At 38.8% G+C, this 15,387-nt stretch overlaps 1 protein-coding gene across 4 annotated transcripts in view; it reads left to right on the top strand.

Moving 5' to 3' along the window:
* DMTF1 (cyclin D binding myb like transcription factor 1) overlaps window positions 1-15,387 on the top strand; it is a 30,615-nt gene that overhangs the window by 9,737 nt on the left and 5,491 nt on the right. For 3 of the 4 annotated variants that reach the window (XM_087766597.1, XM_087766595.1, XM_087766596.1), the window contains 9 exons: window positions 3,063-3,139; window positions 4,565-4,722; window positions 5,500-5,532; window positions 6,697-6,806; window positions 7,563-7,791; window positions 9,501-9,652; window positions 11,153-11,368; window positions 13,754-13,839; window positions 14,523-14,684. In XM_087766597.1, coding sequence (XP_087622723.1) covers window positions 3,063-3,139; window positions 4,565-4,722; window positions 5,500-5,532; window positions 6,697-6,806; window positions 7,563-7,791; window positions 9,501-9,652; window positions 11,153-11,368; window positions 13,754-13,839; window positions 14,523-14,684 — 1,223 coding nt within the window. Of the gene's footprint in view, window positions 1-60; window positions 373-3,062; window positions 3,140-4,564; window positions 4,723-5,499; window positions 5,533-6,696; window positions 6,807-7,562; window positions 7,792-9,500; window positions 9,653-11,152; window positions 11,369-13,753; window positions 13,840-14,522; window positions 14,685-15,387 lie in introns of those variants that run through there. The other variant, XM_087766598.1, reaches the window with a different exon arrangement.

Raw genomic sequence — 15,387 nt, 5'->3', positions numbered from 1 at the left:
AATGCAATTCTCCCACGCTGTAAAAAGGTAAGCTATTCCAAACGTCTCCGAACATTTTGCAGGTTGCATAAAGTAATCTCTGCTGTGGCTTTTTTAGTGAAGATATTTGAGAAGACTGATTCTAAAAATGCTGAGAGATGTAATGCATTAAGTCTTCACCATCCCTCTTACACTTTGCATGCAAGAAGGAAGTTGGAACTCCAGATGCACTTGGAGAGGAAGAGAGGCCATGCTTGCAGTGGTGACAGTGATTCTAGTGGCCGTGGCAGAGAACTGCTGTAGATAATGTGTGTCGGCAGAGATGGGGAAGGCAGTTGTGTTTGCTCTGTTTGCACTTCTACCTGGTTAGGAGATGGGAAGCTGCAGTCAGAGGTGGGTACACCAGGAAAAAATGAATCTACGCTCAGGCTAATACAGCTTCCTCTGAGTAGGGCTTATTAGTCTGGCTACTGTGTTGTGACTCGTATTAAACAGTTTCTGGAATGGAGTTGCTTCAGGAAGAACAGGGATTATGTAAACAAGGATCTACTGAAATAACCACCTCTGCTCCTAAAACTGCCACCTCATTGGCATTCCTCCCTTTCAAATTGTACCTGCGCAATCATGTAGTTGCTGCTGAACTTTAAAGGGGTTTTTTTGTTGTTTTTCTTTTCAAGGGAAGTGCCTTTCTAAACCTAGAGAAAACAACTTAGTGTGATATGAAGACATGTTGTCTCTCCAGTTTCCTCATTCTCTCCACAATTTTTCTTATCCTGACCTTATCTCTTTGTAGGGAAAAAAAATTCTCTTTCAATCAGTGCAGAGCAACTCCCTTTTTTATTAGAAAACTTAAGGGAAAAAAGTAATGGTTTTCTCTCGCAGAAGCAAATGATCCCTTACCCAGTGAGTTCTGCTCCAGAGAGCTGAGTGTACTGCTGAGTCAGTTAAAAAATGTGGGTGAGACACAGAGAACCTGGGTGTTGGGTATGGATAATTCAGAGAAAGGGAGCTGAGCAGCTCTGTCAGTGACCATTTCACTCACTGATCCCAAGCGTGCACTAATGGTTGCTTCTAACAGCCAATAAATAATTTCTCCCTGTTTTCTCTGTCCTTCTTATTTATTAGATTTATAGGGCATCAAAGCTATTCAGTGTTCAGTCCTAGGACTGGGGCAGAGGTGGGATAGCAAAGAGATCCCTTTCCATCACAGCACTGAGGCGGATGGGTCGAAATAGTGAGAAATCATGTTCCTACAGTTGCTGTGCTCTAGGGTGAGAAGCAGCACAGAGACAACGATCTTTTCAGTAGCTAGTGGCAAAGGACTTTGGTTGGGAGCAGGACATTGTCAGCTGTGACTGGAGGAGTATGTACTGGTGATTTGGCAGAGAAATGACTGTTTTCATGTGAGTTCATGGCCTCATGTTTGATATGTCTCTTATTAAATACGTTAGAAACTTACTGCATTTGTAGCTGTCTCACAGGCATAGCAAGCGACCATATATCACAAGTTGTGAATGAACAAGGGCACTAAAGCTGGTGATTCTCATTAAGAGATTAATAATTTGAGGAAGACATTTCCAGTAAAATATGCCGAGAAGAATATTTGAGAATCCATACTAGCTGAACTTTTCTTGGGGTCTCCATGCTTTGTCACAGAGGTCAGCTGTGGAGGAGTCCCGGTACGTGTCTCCTTTGACGGTAGCTAGGAGTTTGACGTGTGTTTCCCGAGTTCATCATTTTATAGCAGCCTTCACCTGATAATGTTTTCTTTGAAGACCCATGGGCAGGTTATAATAATCTTGGCACTGAATACGCAAACACACAAAGTGCAAAATATACTTCCTTTCCTAAAATAGTTGAGTATTAAAGGTTATTCCATGTAAAGAGTAGCAGTGTCCTGTTAAGTCAGTTCCGATGCTTGGATAGAGGTGTGAATCACAGCTACGGTAGTAGATTATTGTTCTCTCTCTGTAGCTTTGGAAGAAGAGATTGAAGCCATCAGGCCCAAGGGAAGAGTTTTCTCTCATCAGTTCCAACGGAATTAGTAATAATGCCTGTACTTTTCATTATAATTGGATTTGAGTAAACAGTGTCTTTGGTGTGTTCTGCCTCTCAGCTCTGGTAATTAGCAGGCTGAGAAGGAAGTACCCTGATTTTTCTGAGCAGAGATGGGCAGGTAGCCAGCACACACCAGTATGTAAACTGGGTCACCAGCATAATCTTAATTATAAGTGATGGTTAATATTAAGTATGGTATGAGTGTGAGGGGAGGAAAGAGGAATCTATATATAAATTTTGTGTAGGAATGTTTTAATGTTTTATTAATAGACCTCAGGTTTGAAATTTTCTCTCTGAATAAAGTTGATTGGTTTTGCTTTTAAAGCTTAGCTGGCATTGTAGTTATTAAGGGCATAGACAGAGACTAAACATAATGTTTGTTTCTATTGGTTTGCTACTTTTATTTGGGAAATAAAATGCTCACCGTGAGTCTTTATCTTGACTGTGACCACTGGGCGTTATTCCCAATGCAAAAAAAAGAGAGAGGGGGACCAGCTTGTCAAAATCGACTAGGTAGAGCATTTACCTCTATGAAAAGTTCTCACAGTAGGTAGCACTACTCACATGTTGGGAAGTGATAAGGCACATAAGAGAACCCCATGTTGTTGCCAATTCCTGGAGTAATATTTTGAGTCACGTTTTAAGTCCCAGCTTCTGGAATCATTTCAGTGCATGGAAATTTCAGCTGTCAGTTTAAAGACAGAAATTTTCTGGTTGTGGCTGAAGAGAAAGCCTGAAAATGTGACTTGACAGCACATAGAGGAATCCATGTTCTGTTTCAAAAAAATTGATGCTTTTGAAGAGGGGTCTGACTCATATTATTTAAACATTAGTTGACAGTTACTAAGGATTGTTTATCAGTTCTGAAATAACATCTATTTAAAATGAATTCTAGTTAAAGTAGCTAAAATTACTACTCTCTTTTCTTTGTTAATTGCAATAATGATGGTCATGTTTTTCTGATATTTTTGTTGTTGTTTTGCTGACTTCCACTTCAGTAATTAGTGTGTCATTTCTATTTTCAGGCCATAAGTGGAAGCAAGGGATGTGGTCGAAGGAAGAAATTGACATTTTGATGAGTAACATTGAGCGTTATTTAAAGGTATGCGTTAGAGTATGTTCTCTGCTAGTTGGCATGGTGATGCAGCCCCTGCTAGAAACCAGCTTTCTTTAGTACTTCCCAGAACGTGCAATAAGTGATTCTGGTTGGTTTGCAGTAGAAATTGTCGTTACCCATTTGAAATGCATAAGATACTTGTATCCATACACAGGATTTAAGACTACTGAATGTAACACTGCTTTTAGTTTGTGTACTGAATATAACCCATTTTAAAATTTCACGTCAGGGTGCTTAAGTGGCTTAATCTCTTTCTCTGAATATACATCACTCATGAAATCTTTGGCAAAGACAGAGGAAAAAAATTGCACTAGGAATAGAGATAATTTTCCTTACAAAGCATTGACTACAACTTCCAGACTTCTTTGATGCCATATCTGTATTTGTTTACTACACTAACAAGGTGCCTGTATTGGCTTTCTTCCCCTTAATATATTGTTGTCAGAGTTCAGTGTAAAAATAGGGATACAGTTAATGCGCTGACAGTGATAATTGCCCGTAAGTCATCGGTGGTAGGCTTACAGCTGAGAATATTTGAGCTGAGTGCTTACGGCTGAGAATATGTAGCCTGAATATTACAGGTTCACCATCCTTCATTTGTGAATCAAAAAAAGCCCTGGATTTAGTCTTCATTGCTATAAAAATCCTCAGTGTTAGGTGTAGAAAGTGTGCCTGCCCACACACGTATTAGAATTTCCGCCACAAATCATTCATAGGTAATATTATTTTTTTAATCTAGGGAAGCTTTTTTAAGCCAGGTAAATAACTTTTTTGAGTTACTGATAACTTATTTGATTCGTTATTTTCCCATTTATCTGCTTTCTTGTACTACTTCGAATAATTGAAATATAGTGATTTTTCATTTAAGCTGACATTAAACTCAAGCTTTCCTTTTATACGTAACTCCAGTGGTTTTGTATCAAATTTGCTTTTAGTTTCCATCAGAAAAAGAAGAGTAGTTTAATTGAAAAAAAATTTCTTTCAGATGAAGAATATCTAAAATTATGTAATAAATTGGTATAGCACTTTTTGACAACCTTCCACTGTATAACCCAAGGATAATTCCACCAGAGTATATTTTCCATGATGTTCTAAATGACGCTTCAATTTTTGATCTTAAAATATACATTGGACAGATTTTTTTTTTAAATGTAGATGAAAGTTAAAGCTTCCCTGTCTACCTGGACTCCAGTTTAAAAAAAATAGTGTTCAAGGGTTTGTATTTGAGGTAGCTAATTCATAAATATTCAGTTTAACTTTTGGACTGTAGTATTTGAGATACATAGAAAGTTGCATAGTAGTATGCTAGGCTTCAGTTCTTAAGTGTTTTACTTCTTGATTTCTAGGAGACTTTGTCTAAGGTGTTTGTCATTTGTTTTGTTTTGGTTTTTTTTAAATGCTTTCTTCTAGGCCCGTGGAATAAAAGATGCCACTGAAATTATATTTGAAATGTCAAAAGATGAAAGAAAAGATTTCTACAGGACAATAGCTTGGGGTCTGAATCGGCCTCTCTTTGCTGTCTATAGAAGAGTTCTTCGCATGTATGATGACAGAAACCATGTTGGAAAGTATGAAAACCTCTAATGCTGCATGGTTTTATTGGTATGAGTAGGGTCATGTATTTAATCTTTGACATGTTATATGTGAGGCAGAAGATTCTAGCCAAACAGACCTAGCTCTTCCTAATCATAAGTCATCTCTGCTGAGCTCTGGTAGGCCAACCTTGACAACAGTTGTGTTAAATTGATGGTATCCACAACTTAAAAAAAAAAACAACAAAAACAAAAAAAACCCAAAAAAACGGTGCAGAGAGGATTCTGATATGATTGGAAGACTGACACAAGCACGGATTTGCTGAGATGTAGTTTCTTTCTATAACTGTGACTTTGAGCTAATTGATCTTCATCCCTGTGCCCTTAGTTTGCCCATCTGTAAAGCAGTGGGTATGGCACCATCCAGAAGTGCTGAAAAGGATGTTAGATTTTTAATGGAAAGTCAGCCTTATAGTGATTGTGAACTGAGACAGGAAGGAAAAATTAGCTGTTTATTTGAGAGACTAATACACAAAATGCTAATACTGTTCTTAGTAGTAAAATCACCGAGAATGAGGAATTTTGCTGGCAAATGAGAGGAAAGTTAGACCAGATAACCTTAGAAATGCACTAATGTGGAAAATGGCATTTGTTCGTCACATTCTTTTGAAGCTGTCAGTCAGATTGTTTCTTATAGCTGAAATTCCTTAATCTCTTGTAACTAAATGTGTACTGCATGCTTAGTAAAGCAAAAATATTTATTCTGTATGTTTTCTGTTTAAAATAATGTTTTTTTATTTACCTGTTTTTTAGGTATACTCCTGAGGAAATTGAAAAGCTTAAAGAGTAAGTATTTTTATTAACAAGGTCACACTACCTTACTTATATTTAGTAGCTTGAGTAGTTTTTACAGGTTTTATTACATGAAATCCCTGGAAAGTTACAAATAAATTTGACTGCTCTGACTCTTATCAGAAAGTAGTGGTCACTAAATGAATCTGAAGAGAAATGAAACTACATTTGGGATTATTTTTTTATATTTTCTAATGTGTATTCAGGACATAAGTAATATGCAACGAATTTCTAAAGCAAGCCTTCTGTTGAAACTAATAGTGTTTCAAGATTTTTACGAGCACAGTCAACATTTGCAGTAGTTTCTGAAAAACAGAAATTCCCTTTCTTGAGGAAACCTGAGCAAAGGTTATTTCTAAAGAAAATGGCAGGTCAAGGATAGGATCTCCGTTATGAAGTATTAGACAGGTACATAAATTGTCAGTAAGGCTCTTTGATTTTGACTATTGAACCTGACAGATCAAGGAGGAGGGGCTGCAGACTTCACCTCCCCTTGCAGCTTTCCAGGGTTGAGCAGTTTGGAAGGAACCATGTTGGACTGAAGGAAGGAAGGGAATGTATTTCGTTGTGTTGATGGATATGTTTGGATCAATTTAGCTGGTTTGTGTCATTCGCGAGGTGCCTGTGATTCCAGATGTGTCAAAAGTAGTCATGGCTGAACACGTTAAGCAACCTGTTGTCATGTATGGGAGGAAAAGAATAGTTAAAATTATGAGCATGATTATGCAGTGTTTTGCCTCATTGAAATTGTAGAACACCTGGGTTTTTATCGGGCATTGTTTAGATTTCTCAAGTGATCTCTATACCTCCTGAAAATCCTTGAGGAACTTGTGTAGAATGGATGTTGGCTGTTTATCTAAACATTCATATTGTATTTAACAGAGTAATTAAGCCTCACAGCATTCCTGCAAGACAGTTAGATATTAAACATTTTATAGGTGAGTATCCTGTGTCTTAGCTGACCCAAAAGGCTTCTAGAAACACTCTAGAAAAATTGTCAGTGGTGATAGAAAATGTTAATACTGTAGTATCAAAGTGACTCCCCGTTTTATCTTTAAGCCTGTAAAGTGCACGTTTAACCTGTTTTAATTGGAGCATATTTGATATTTTGATAATCTCTTAACTGGATATAGTGCTAATGAGCATGTTTCTATTTAGGCTGAGAATAAAGCACGGTAACGATTGGGCCACAATAGGAGCTGCGCTGGGGAGAAGTGCTTCATCTGTAAAAGATCGATGTAGATTGATGAAAGATACCTGCAACACAGGTGAGGTAAATGCTGGTGTCAGTAACGGATATTCTAGTTAAAACTCTGTCACCTTTACCTTTGTCAGTGGCGTTTTCAGAGACGTGTAACTCTGAATTTACAATGAGGAACTTACAATGTGAATTCTGGGGACATTTTTAGAACATATTTGGTATAGGTTTCTGCAGTTTCACTTTTAAAAGATCAGAACATTCAGTTTATTTTTGCAGTCCGTTATTCATCATACGTTTATGCCACTGGAGCATATTTTATTCAGGTGGATTAAAAAGTACTTTCCCTTTTGTTTAATGTTTATAAACATACACTGTATATTTGGTGTCAATTAAGAGACAGATGCACTTTAGGAGTAAAGTGTTGTTTATTTTGTAGTGTGTATATTCAAATGGAAGGAAAAGTTAGTCAGACCTCCTGTAATTACTGTATACTAAATGACTGCTTGGTTAATTTACTTCAACTAATACAGTTCAGGTAGCTTGGACCAGTTTGGTTTGGTCAGTATTTTGTTAAGTTCTGTGTGGCTTCATTCATCTGTGAGAGAGGAAGAGAAGAGGAAGAAACAACAGAATTATGCATTTGTTAATCAAGAATGGGTATAATATAAATTGTTAGTAAGAACAGTTAGATCTTCTTTGCAAGTCAGTATTCACATCAGGAATAAGCTGTTAGGCACTGAAGACAAATGTCTGTTGACATGTTACGGATCAGAACAGAGGCCATCTGCTCTTAGTTAAGTTGGAGGGGTTTTCTCTCTTTCAGGAAAGTGGACAGAGAAAGAAGAAAAAAGACTAGCAGAAGTAGTGCATGAGCTAACTAGCACAGAACCAGGTGACATTGTCACACAAGGTGTATCATGGGCTGCCGTAGCAGAACGGGTCGGGACGCGCTCTGAAAAGCAATGCCGCTCTAAATGGCTCAACTATCTCAACTGGAAACAAAGTGGGGGCACTGAGTGGACCAAGGAAGATGAAATAAATCTGATCTTGAGGTTTGTTATTTTAGTTACTTTTAAAGGTTCCTAATACATGACGCTAGCAGGATTCCATTGGGGTCCCTTTTGCTGGTTTCTTAGACACTAAAAACTCTAGAACCCTCCAAAAATCACTGCTGTGTTTACAGTTCCCAGAGATTTATTGTTGAACATATTTTTTGTTTTTTGTTTTTTTAGTGAATGTTAGTGTTCGTGAAAGGTGTCAGATTGAAAACCCTGGAGACTGAAGTCTTCTTTATTCCACAGAAAAGGTACAGCACAGGCAGCGACCGTGCAAGCTTCCCACACATTGCCCCACCAATGCGCTTTAACCCTTAACTGGAGGGTAGTTCAGTCTCCCTGCCCGTTCAGTCCTTGGCCTCTCTGCTGAGATGACCAACAAGGGTCAAGTGTGGTGGTGGTTTCTGTGATGTGGACATCTTGTCTACAAAGAACTAAACCGAGACTGCAAATTAATTTCATGTAGGCCACCAAACACTGATTGGATATCAGCATCTTTGACTACAATTGAACTGGCAAGCTGGTAGTAACTTTGGAAATCTTTTGCTCTCTCCAGTCCTCCTCCCATTTTGAATGCCTTTAACTCAGGCTTTTTAGCCAGTGGATTTTTATGGATTGATAGTGTTGGGTGGGAATAAAAAGCCAAGACATACAGGGCATCTAAACATTATTTACAGAGCAATATTTACTAATTTACTGAAGCTGTTTGACTTGAACTCAAAATGAGGAACCTGATTCCACATTTCAGAATGTGCTGGTTATCTGGTTACAATTCTTAGTATTTCTGTACAAATGGTATGTTTTGGTCTGTCCAGATATCCTGAGCTCATCCTACAGGGTTGTTTGGTTGTTTTGGGTAGCTTTTTTCTTTTTTCCCTTTTTGGTTTTTTGGGGGTTTCTTTTTTGGTGGTTTTTCTTTTTTAGCTAGCAAGAGTACTCAGTGCTATTTCTTGCTTTGTGAAGAGAACTTTTCTTAACTTTCACAAAAATCTTTTCCCTCTCACTGTTCACCTCTCTTTCATATGCTCCAGGTACAGATGAGCTGGAGGCAATTCAGAGATATTTATAGTATGCAAACAGATTCTGGTAGAATCCAGTATGTGCATAACATCTGCCAAAATTATGTGAAGACCGTCCCTTACCTGGAGAGCCTAATGGGATGATTTATGAGGAACTGTTTAATACTGTAGTTAACTTCATCTACTTTGGCTAAGAAGCATCTGAGAGGAGGCAAAAACCTATGTTAAGGACGGATGAGTGTTTAGGAGAAAACAGAAGTAAATATCATAACATGAAATTAATTAAGTGAAAGTTCAGAGTGAATCTCAGGAATTATTTCCTGCCTTGGAGATGTGTTTGGGGAATGGTTTTCCAAAGAGAAAAGATGCAAGTACCATCCTTTGGAATGCTTCACAATAATCTGATCAAAGCCCTAATTTGTATGTAAATGAGGAGAATAATCCTGCATGGCAAGGAGATGGACTGGATCATCTAACAGGTCTAGTCCATCTTCTGTTGTTGATGATTCTGCTTGACCTCTGGCAGCGTGGAGCCTTGGAAGCCTGTGTCGATTCATGAGCTCTGGTGGACTATTCACTAGCATGCCATTTTGCCGCTGTTATGTGTGACAAGACCGGAGATGTGCAACACCCCTTCCAGTCTGGAGGGTAGTTTCTAACAGGTAAATATTTTCTGTATCCTGCCAGGATAGCGGAACTTGAAGTTTCTGATGAAAATGACATCAATTGGGATTTGCTAGCTGAAGGATGGAGTAGTGTCCGCTCACCACAGTGGCTTCGGAGTAAATGGTGGACCATTAAAAGACAGATTGCAAACCACAAAGATGTTTCATTCCCTGGTAATGTACTACTTGCACACTTCTCTTCTGAAAGCTCCTTTCACAAATGTCAAAGGAATAAGGCTGCATTTTGTTGTCTACCTAGAGCATTGCTGGCCAAAGAGCACATTGCTCCTTTGCTGGAAGTTACTGGCCCCTTGGATCTGCTGGCTGAATTGCTCCTGCAAGCAGTCCTTAAGTGTTTCAGTTGAAACCAGCCAAGCTGATGTATACAGCTAAACAGTAGATTTTGCCAACTCCCTTCACTTTGGCTGAAGTGAGAGCACATATATAAGCAGCTCAGCTGGCAGATCTCAGATGATGATGATCTTTGATATGGGGGGCAGTGACCTCTTCAGGTGGAAGAGGATATGTATCTGCAGCCTAACAGTATCACCTCAGGGTAGATCTGTTACCTTTAAAATATTAAAATGTAATCTGTGTGAGGTTCCGAATCTTAGTTGTAGACAGAACATAGATTTACTACTAGCTGCACCGTGAGGAGGAGGGGAGGAATTGGGAGTATAAAGCTCCCCAGATACGTGTCTCATAGCTCTCATGCTTAGAGAAACTAGCGCCTGAGCCAAAGGGTATTTCCGTCTCCATGACCTTCAGTCCTCCTTTTTTCTGTCTTGGGAAGAAGAAAAAAAATCAGAGATTAGTCATGTCATAATGAAAGGTGTAATTCAATGGACACTTTTGCTGTGGTCGTCGGTGTAGTTATATATTAGTCATGCCTGGAGGCTGCAGTTGAGAGGGTGGCCCTGTAATGCTTAATATGTTATAAACCATATGTTAATAGGCAGTTGTTGCATCAAATAATTAATAGTTTAAATACGCCACTGCATCAACAGGATCCACTCTCTTTCCCCAGACAAAATGTCATGCTGTCAAGAGTGGGAGATGTTTAGCAGTTCCCCGTATGGAGTGGTAGAAAAGCAGAGGTCTCAGCTTTTGTAACCTTTTATATATCAACTCCTCCCTCAGTGGGACCAGAGTGATCATAAGGAAGAAAGGTGGGCAGTTCTAGTGGAGCAGTGGGCCACTTCATACACAGATGAAGAGTTGCAGTGTAGGCACTGAGGGATTAATTCTGTGTCTTGCTCCCTGTTTCCAGTGACACCTCTGTCAACCTCTTGAACAAATCCGCTTCCATCTTTTGTAAGATTGGAGGGTTTTTTTCTGATAGCAGCATTACACAACTAGTGATACTGGGACTTGATTGTAACTTGGGGATATACCACACATGTTTTTAGAAGGGTCCAAAATTTTATGAGCTTTTCATTTTTTTTCCTCAAGCATCCTAAAATGTCTAGGTTCCTTGAGAAAAACAAGTTCACCCAGTAAATAAAAATATGTTTTATGTATGTGCTAAGTCTCTAGTTGATATATCTCCATAAATTGTTCAGGTTCCAAATTCAGAAGGATTTTGGTTTCTTTTTTCATCTTGGATAAATCTCACATACAGCATTTTAAATGTGCTTCTTCAGTATGCTTTAGCATGAGTATTCTTTCTCTCAGTGCTGATAAAGGGTCTTAAACAACTCCACGAGAACCAAAAAAACAATCCAGGGCACCAGCTTTCGGAGAACAAATCTGGAACTGGATTACCAAACGCTAATTCCAGTTCGGGGGTTCAGCACGTGCAGATTCGAGTGGCTCGTTTAGAGGAGAACGCAGGCAACGCACCAACCCCTGTGGCAGCTTTGCAGATTCCAGTCCAGATTACGCATGTCTGTAAGTAGCTGAAACGAACAACTCGCTGTCCTCTAGTGAAACCTAAAGCTTTCTTATGTTAAGATGGTGAAGGAGGAGTGGGCATGTCTTAAAGAATTTTATTAATTCTGCGTTGGTCTTGCCATGACTTCACATTAAGGATTTCTGGATTCCATTTGCCTGTTTCTAACTTTGTTAGGCAAGCGTAGACGTTACTGTGACAATAGTACAAGAAGGTGCAATTGGAGCGCCTGGACATGGGGGTTGTAGGTCTCTGTGTGCATGCACGCAAGAGCTTGCCATATAACGTGTTCTTTGAAAAGGCTTCAGTACACAAGCCTCTTAATGAAGATGCAGCGTATACGTTTATTCCTTAAGTTTCTTCTGGTAGCTCGTGTCCAGAACAGTAAATATCATGTGCAAGATCTCCTTTTGTAAAATATATACACTGCTGTCCCTAAGTTCTGATGAAGGACACTGAAGGGAAGGTATAGAATGTTTTTTCTAGCCCTGCTCTGTATTACGCAGTTATTTCTAGGCACAGATACTCTGGAAGGTGATAGCTGCCGAGTCACACTGACGTTTAGCTGATGATCTGCTCTAACCACTGTATTTGTTTTTACGTTGGTGCTTTCCGTCCTCTTAAGGATGAATTTTGCTCATTATCAAACATTTATTACCAGGTCTACTTTGATTGTAGTGCTTATTGTTTGTTTTTGTAACTAATCAAGTAACTCCAGTCACTCCAATCCAGTCACCCCATATGCAGCCTGTTGTCTCCATTATCTGTTATTTTGCACTGTTTGTCATTTGTGAATTTTATTTGGAAAATTTAATGCTTCGGTCTTGCTGATTACAAAATTAGTGAATCGGGCTAAGAACTGATCATTCAGACTACGACTAGATAGGCATTTGGTAGACAATTTTTTGTTTATAATTCCATTATATTAGCCTCTATTAATCTACTTAAGTGCCATCTTCATTTTATCTGGTTTATTTCTTAATTAAAATGTCACATAACACCAAGCCAAGAACTTTTTATCTGTAGTAATACATCAGTGGTCTCATACTTTCAACCAAGCTTGGTCAAAGCTATTGGGTTTTGATGAGCAGGCAAGAAGTGCTGGTATTCTGTAACCTTTAGTCCTTTCTGAAATGAATCCTGTAATGGTTATTTTGTGATGTCACTTGCCCCTGTCTGCCGAACAAGCCTTGTTCCCCACTTTAGTCTGCTTTCCTGAAGAATTTCTGTTTGTGTAATCCAAGTGAGTGTTGTATAGTGTCTCTTCTGTCTGTTTCCCAATCTGGTGAGAGCTGAACCTGTTAGCCGGTTTCAGCTGCATTTGATAGAAGGCTCAAGGTTTCAAAGGCGTAATTCCTGTAAGCTTATGAACGTAACCGGCTAGGTAGGAGACAGGCCACACCTTACAGCTGTCTGCTGCGAAGTGCCAGGAAATCTGCATCAGGAAACCTTGGACATGCCACTACAATAATAAAAGCTTCAAAATCGGAGCTTGTATCTTCTTAAGAGACCAAAATTAGTCTACTTGGAAGCCACAGAGTCTGAGATGGCCAAGTTTCCAGTGCTTGGAGCACTGCTGTCGTCATGTAGGTCTTTTTCCTTTTTGGTATTTATGGAATTACTGGATAATCCCAGGCAAAGTATTAATTTGCCTCCAGCTTCCTGGAACTTGTGAGTTTTTTAAGAACAAGTAAAAATCATAATTATGGTTCTGAATAGGTTTTCTGATATCTTACAAAGCTTTGAGTACGAGCTGTTTGGACCTGGTGATCTTGAAATGTCTGATACGTAAACTGTTTTCAATGCTTCTTTCTCTTCATTACTTTTAGAATTAATGGAGATGATTGCATAAATAATTACACACTTGTAATAGGAATACTTACAGCTTTTATACATTGCAATGTATCTGGTGTCTCATCAGTGGTGGACATACTGTGGAGGGCAGAAAAGGTTAAAAATATATAAAAAAAAAAAAAAAAAGGAGGTCCGTGGGAAACATAGCAATATTGAACTTGACGCCAGTTTAAAACAAGTAATATGTGAGCCAAAAGATATCGTTACACCAGGATCTCTTACAAATCTCATTACAAAAAGTAATTAGATCACATCAGATAGCTTTATTTGTCTGCTTTTATCCCGGTGCACTAAAACCATAGTTTCTTTCTTTTGCTCTTTTGGATTGTAGAATGCCCTCTTTAAATAGTACCGTATCTTGGGTACCAATTAGAGAACCTTGTCATTAGGATTGCAGCCAGTTTTCTTTTTCTTATTACTGGAATTAACAGTACCCTGCTATGTAGTAATTCTAGTATGTTATGCTCTCTGCAGAGCTGAAACATTTTGGTTTACAAACTTACTTTTTCTTTTTTTTCTTCCTTTTGCAGCCTCAACTGATTCCCCTGCTGCTACTGTTGACTCTGAGACAATAACACTAAACAGTGGAACGCTACAGACCTTTGAGATTCTTCCAGTAAGTAACAGAGAGCTGATAGTTGTTACTGTGTTTTTACTTTTAAGCACAGCTACTTCTTAGGCTATGGAACTGTGCATTTCCCAAAAAAGTTCTGAAGTGGAAAGAGGAAGTTAAGATATCTAAAACTTAAAAGTTCAAAGCAAAATGTGTTTCTAGAAGTGTAATTCATTAGGTTAGGGTTAGGGTTATTAGGGCTGTGGAGTAAAGTGTGAATTACAGTTAAATGCTTTAAATCTGTCTTAGTGTCTGAGCGCTATGAAGTTTTCCTTTGTGCTTGGTTTTTCTGTTGAAATCTGACATAACGGAGCCAGAGGACGCTCCCAGCAAGTGAAGATTCTCTCAGTTCCATTGTACTGTAATTTATACCACAGTTTCTCTTTCATCTCAATGTTAAGAGTAAGTTGAATTTGTTCCTTTCTTACACACTGTTGTGCAGCATAATACAGTCCTGCTTGACTCTTAGCCTTAATACTTGTCTTGGTAGCCTAAGGCTATAGATGGGTTTCTTTCTACTTCTGGAGTGCAGTACAGCAATCAATGCAGTATGGATTGGATTTGTTTGTTTGTTTTCCAGGGGAGTTACAGTTAGGCTAGTTCGTGTAGATAAGCACTCTCTGAGTGCTCGGTGTGGCCCAGGAAGGCAGTGTGTTTGGGTATTAAACTTGTGTTGTCTTTCGTAGTCTTTCCATCTCCAGCCGACTGGAACACCAGGTACATACTTACTGCAGACAAGCTCAAGCCAAGGCCTTCCTTTAACACTGACAACTAGTCCCACCATGACCCTAACGGCTGCTGCTGCTGCTCCAGCCTCCCCAGAGCAGATCATAGTTCATGCCTTATCGGTATGTTTTTTGAGCAGTGAAAAGACTGGAATTTGGGCAGTGGGGGGAGGGGAACATAATAATGCAGGCCTCTATATGTGCATGTTAAATTTGCAAAGCAGTTCTTACATCATAACAGTGTTACTTTGTTTCAAATATTGAAGGGTGAGAATTTCTTTTTTTGTATTGTTTTTAAAAAGCAACTTCAAGTTGCTTCAAAACTTACCTTAGTAAGCAACTTGGTTCTTACTGTGGCTGAACATGATGTCTCCATCTAGTGGCTTGCCCCCCTGCAAAACAAAATACTGTGGTTTCCTGATGTTTCCAGTTACTCTCACAAATGAATATTGGTGTTCACAAAATTTGTACAGTAGTGACAATATTACTTTTTATTAGAGGGAGGGAAGGGAAAGCAAACTGGAGACTGAATAACAAAAGTAATGCAAAATTCAGGGGAAAAAACTCAGATCTTTTGAGTCTACACTGATCCCCACCTGAACAGTTGCCTTTTTCATATTACCTATTTACTTTATTTGTGACTTAAAGAACAGGTGACCCCAAATTCAGTCTACAAATTCATCATTTAAGGCCAGGAAAGGTCAACAGATGATCTGGGCTGACATACTATATATGTAAAACTCTCAATTACACTTAGTAATGAGTTCTTTGAATCCTTTTGCTTTTATTTGCTGAAAGATGTGAAGATACTTGGAGGAAAGTCTCT

This window comes from Nipponia nippon, unplaced genomic scaffold (assembly GCF_047370975.1).
Source record: "Nipponia nippon isolate SJK-2023a ecotype South Korea unplaced genomic scaffold, ASM4737097v1 scaffold_3, whole genome shotgun sequence".
Lineage (NCBI taxonomy): Eukaryota > Metazoa > Chordata > Aves > Pelecaniformes > Threskiornithidae > Nipponia > Nipponia nippon.
The sequence above is the reverse complement of the archived record's forward strand: the minus strand, read 5'-3'. Positions and strand labels throughout refer to the sequence as shown.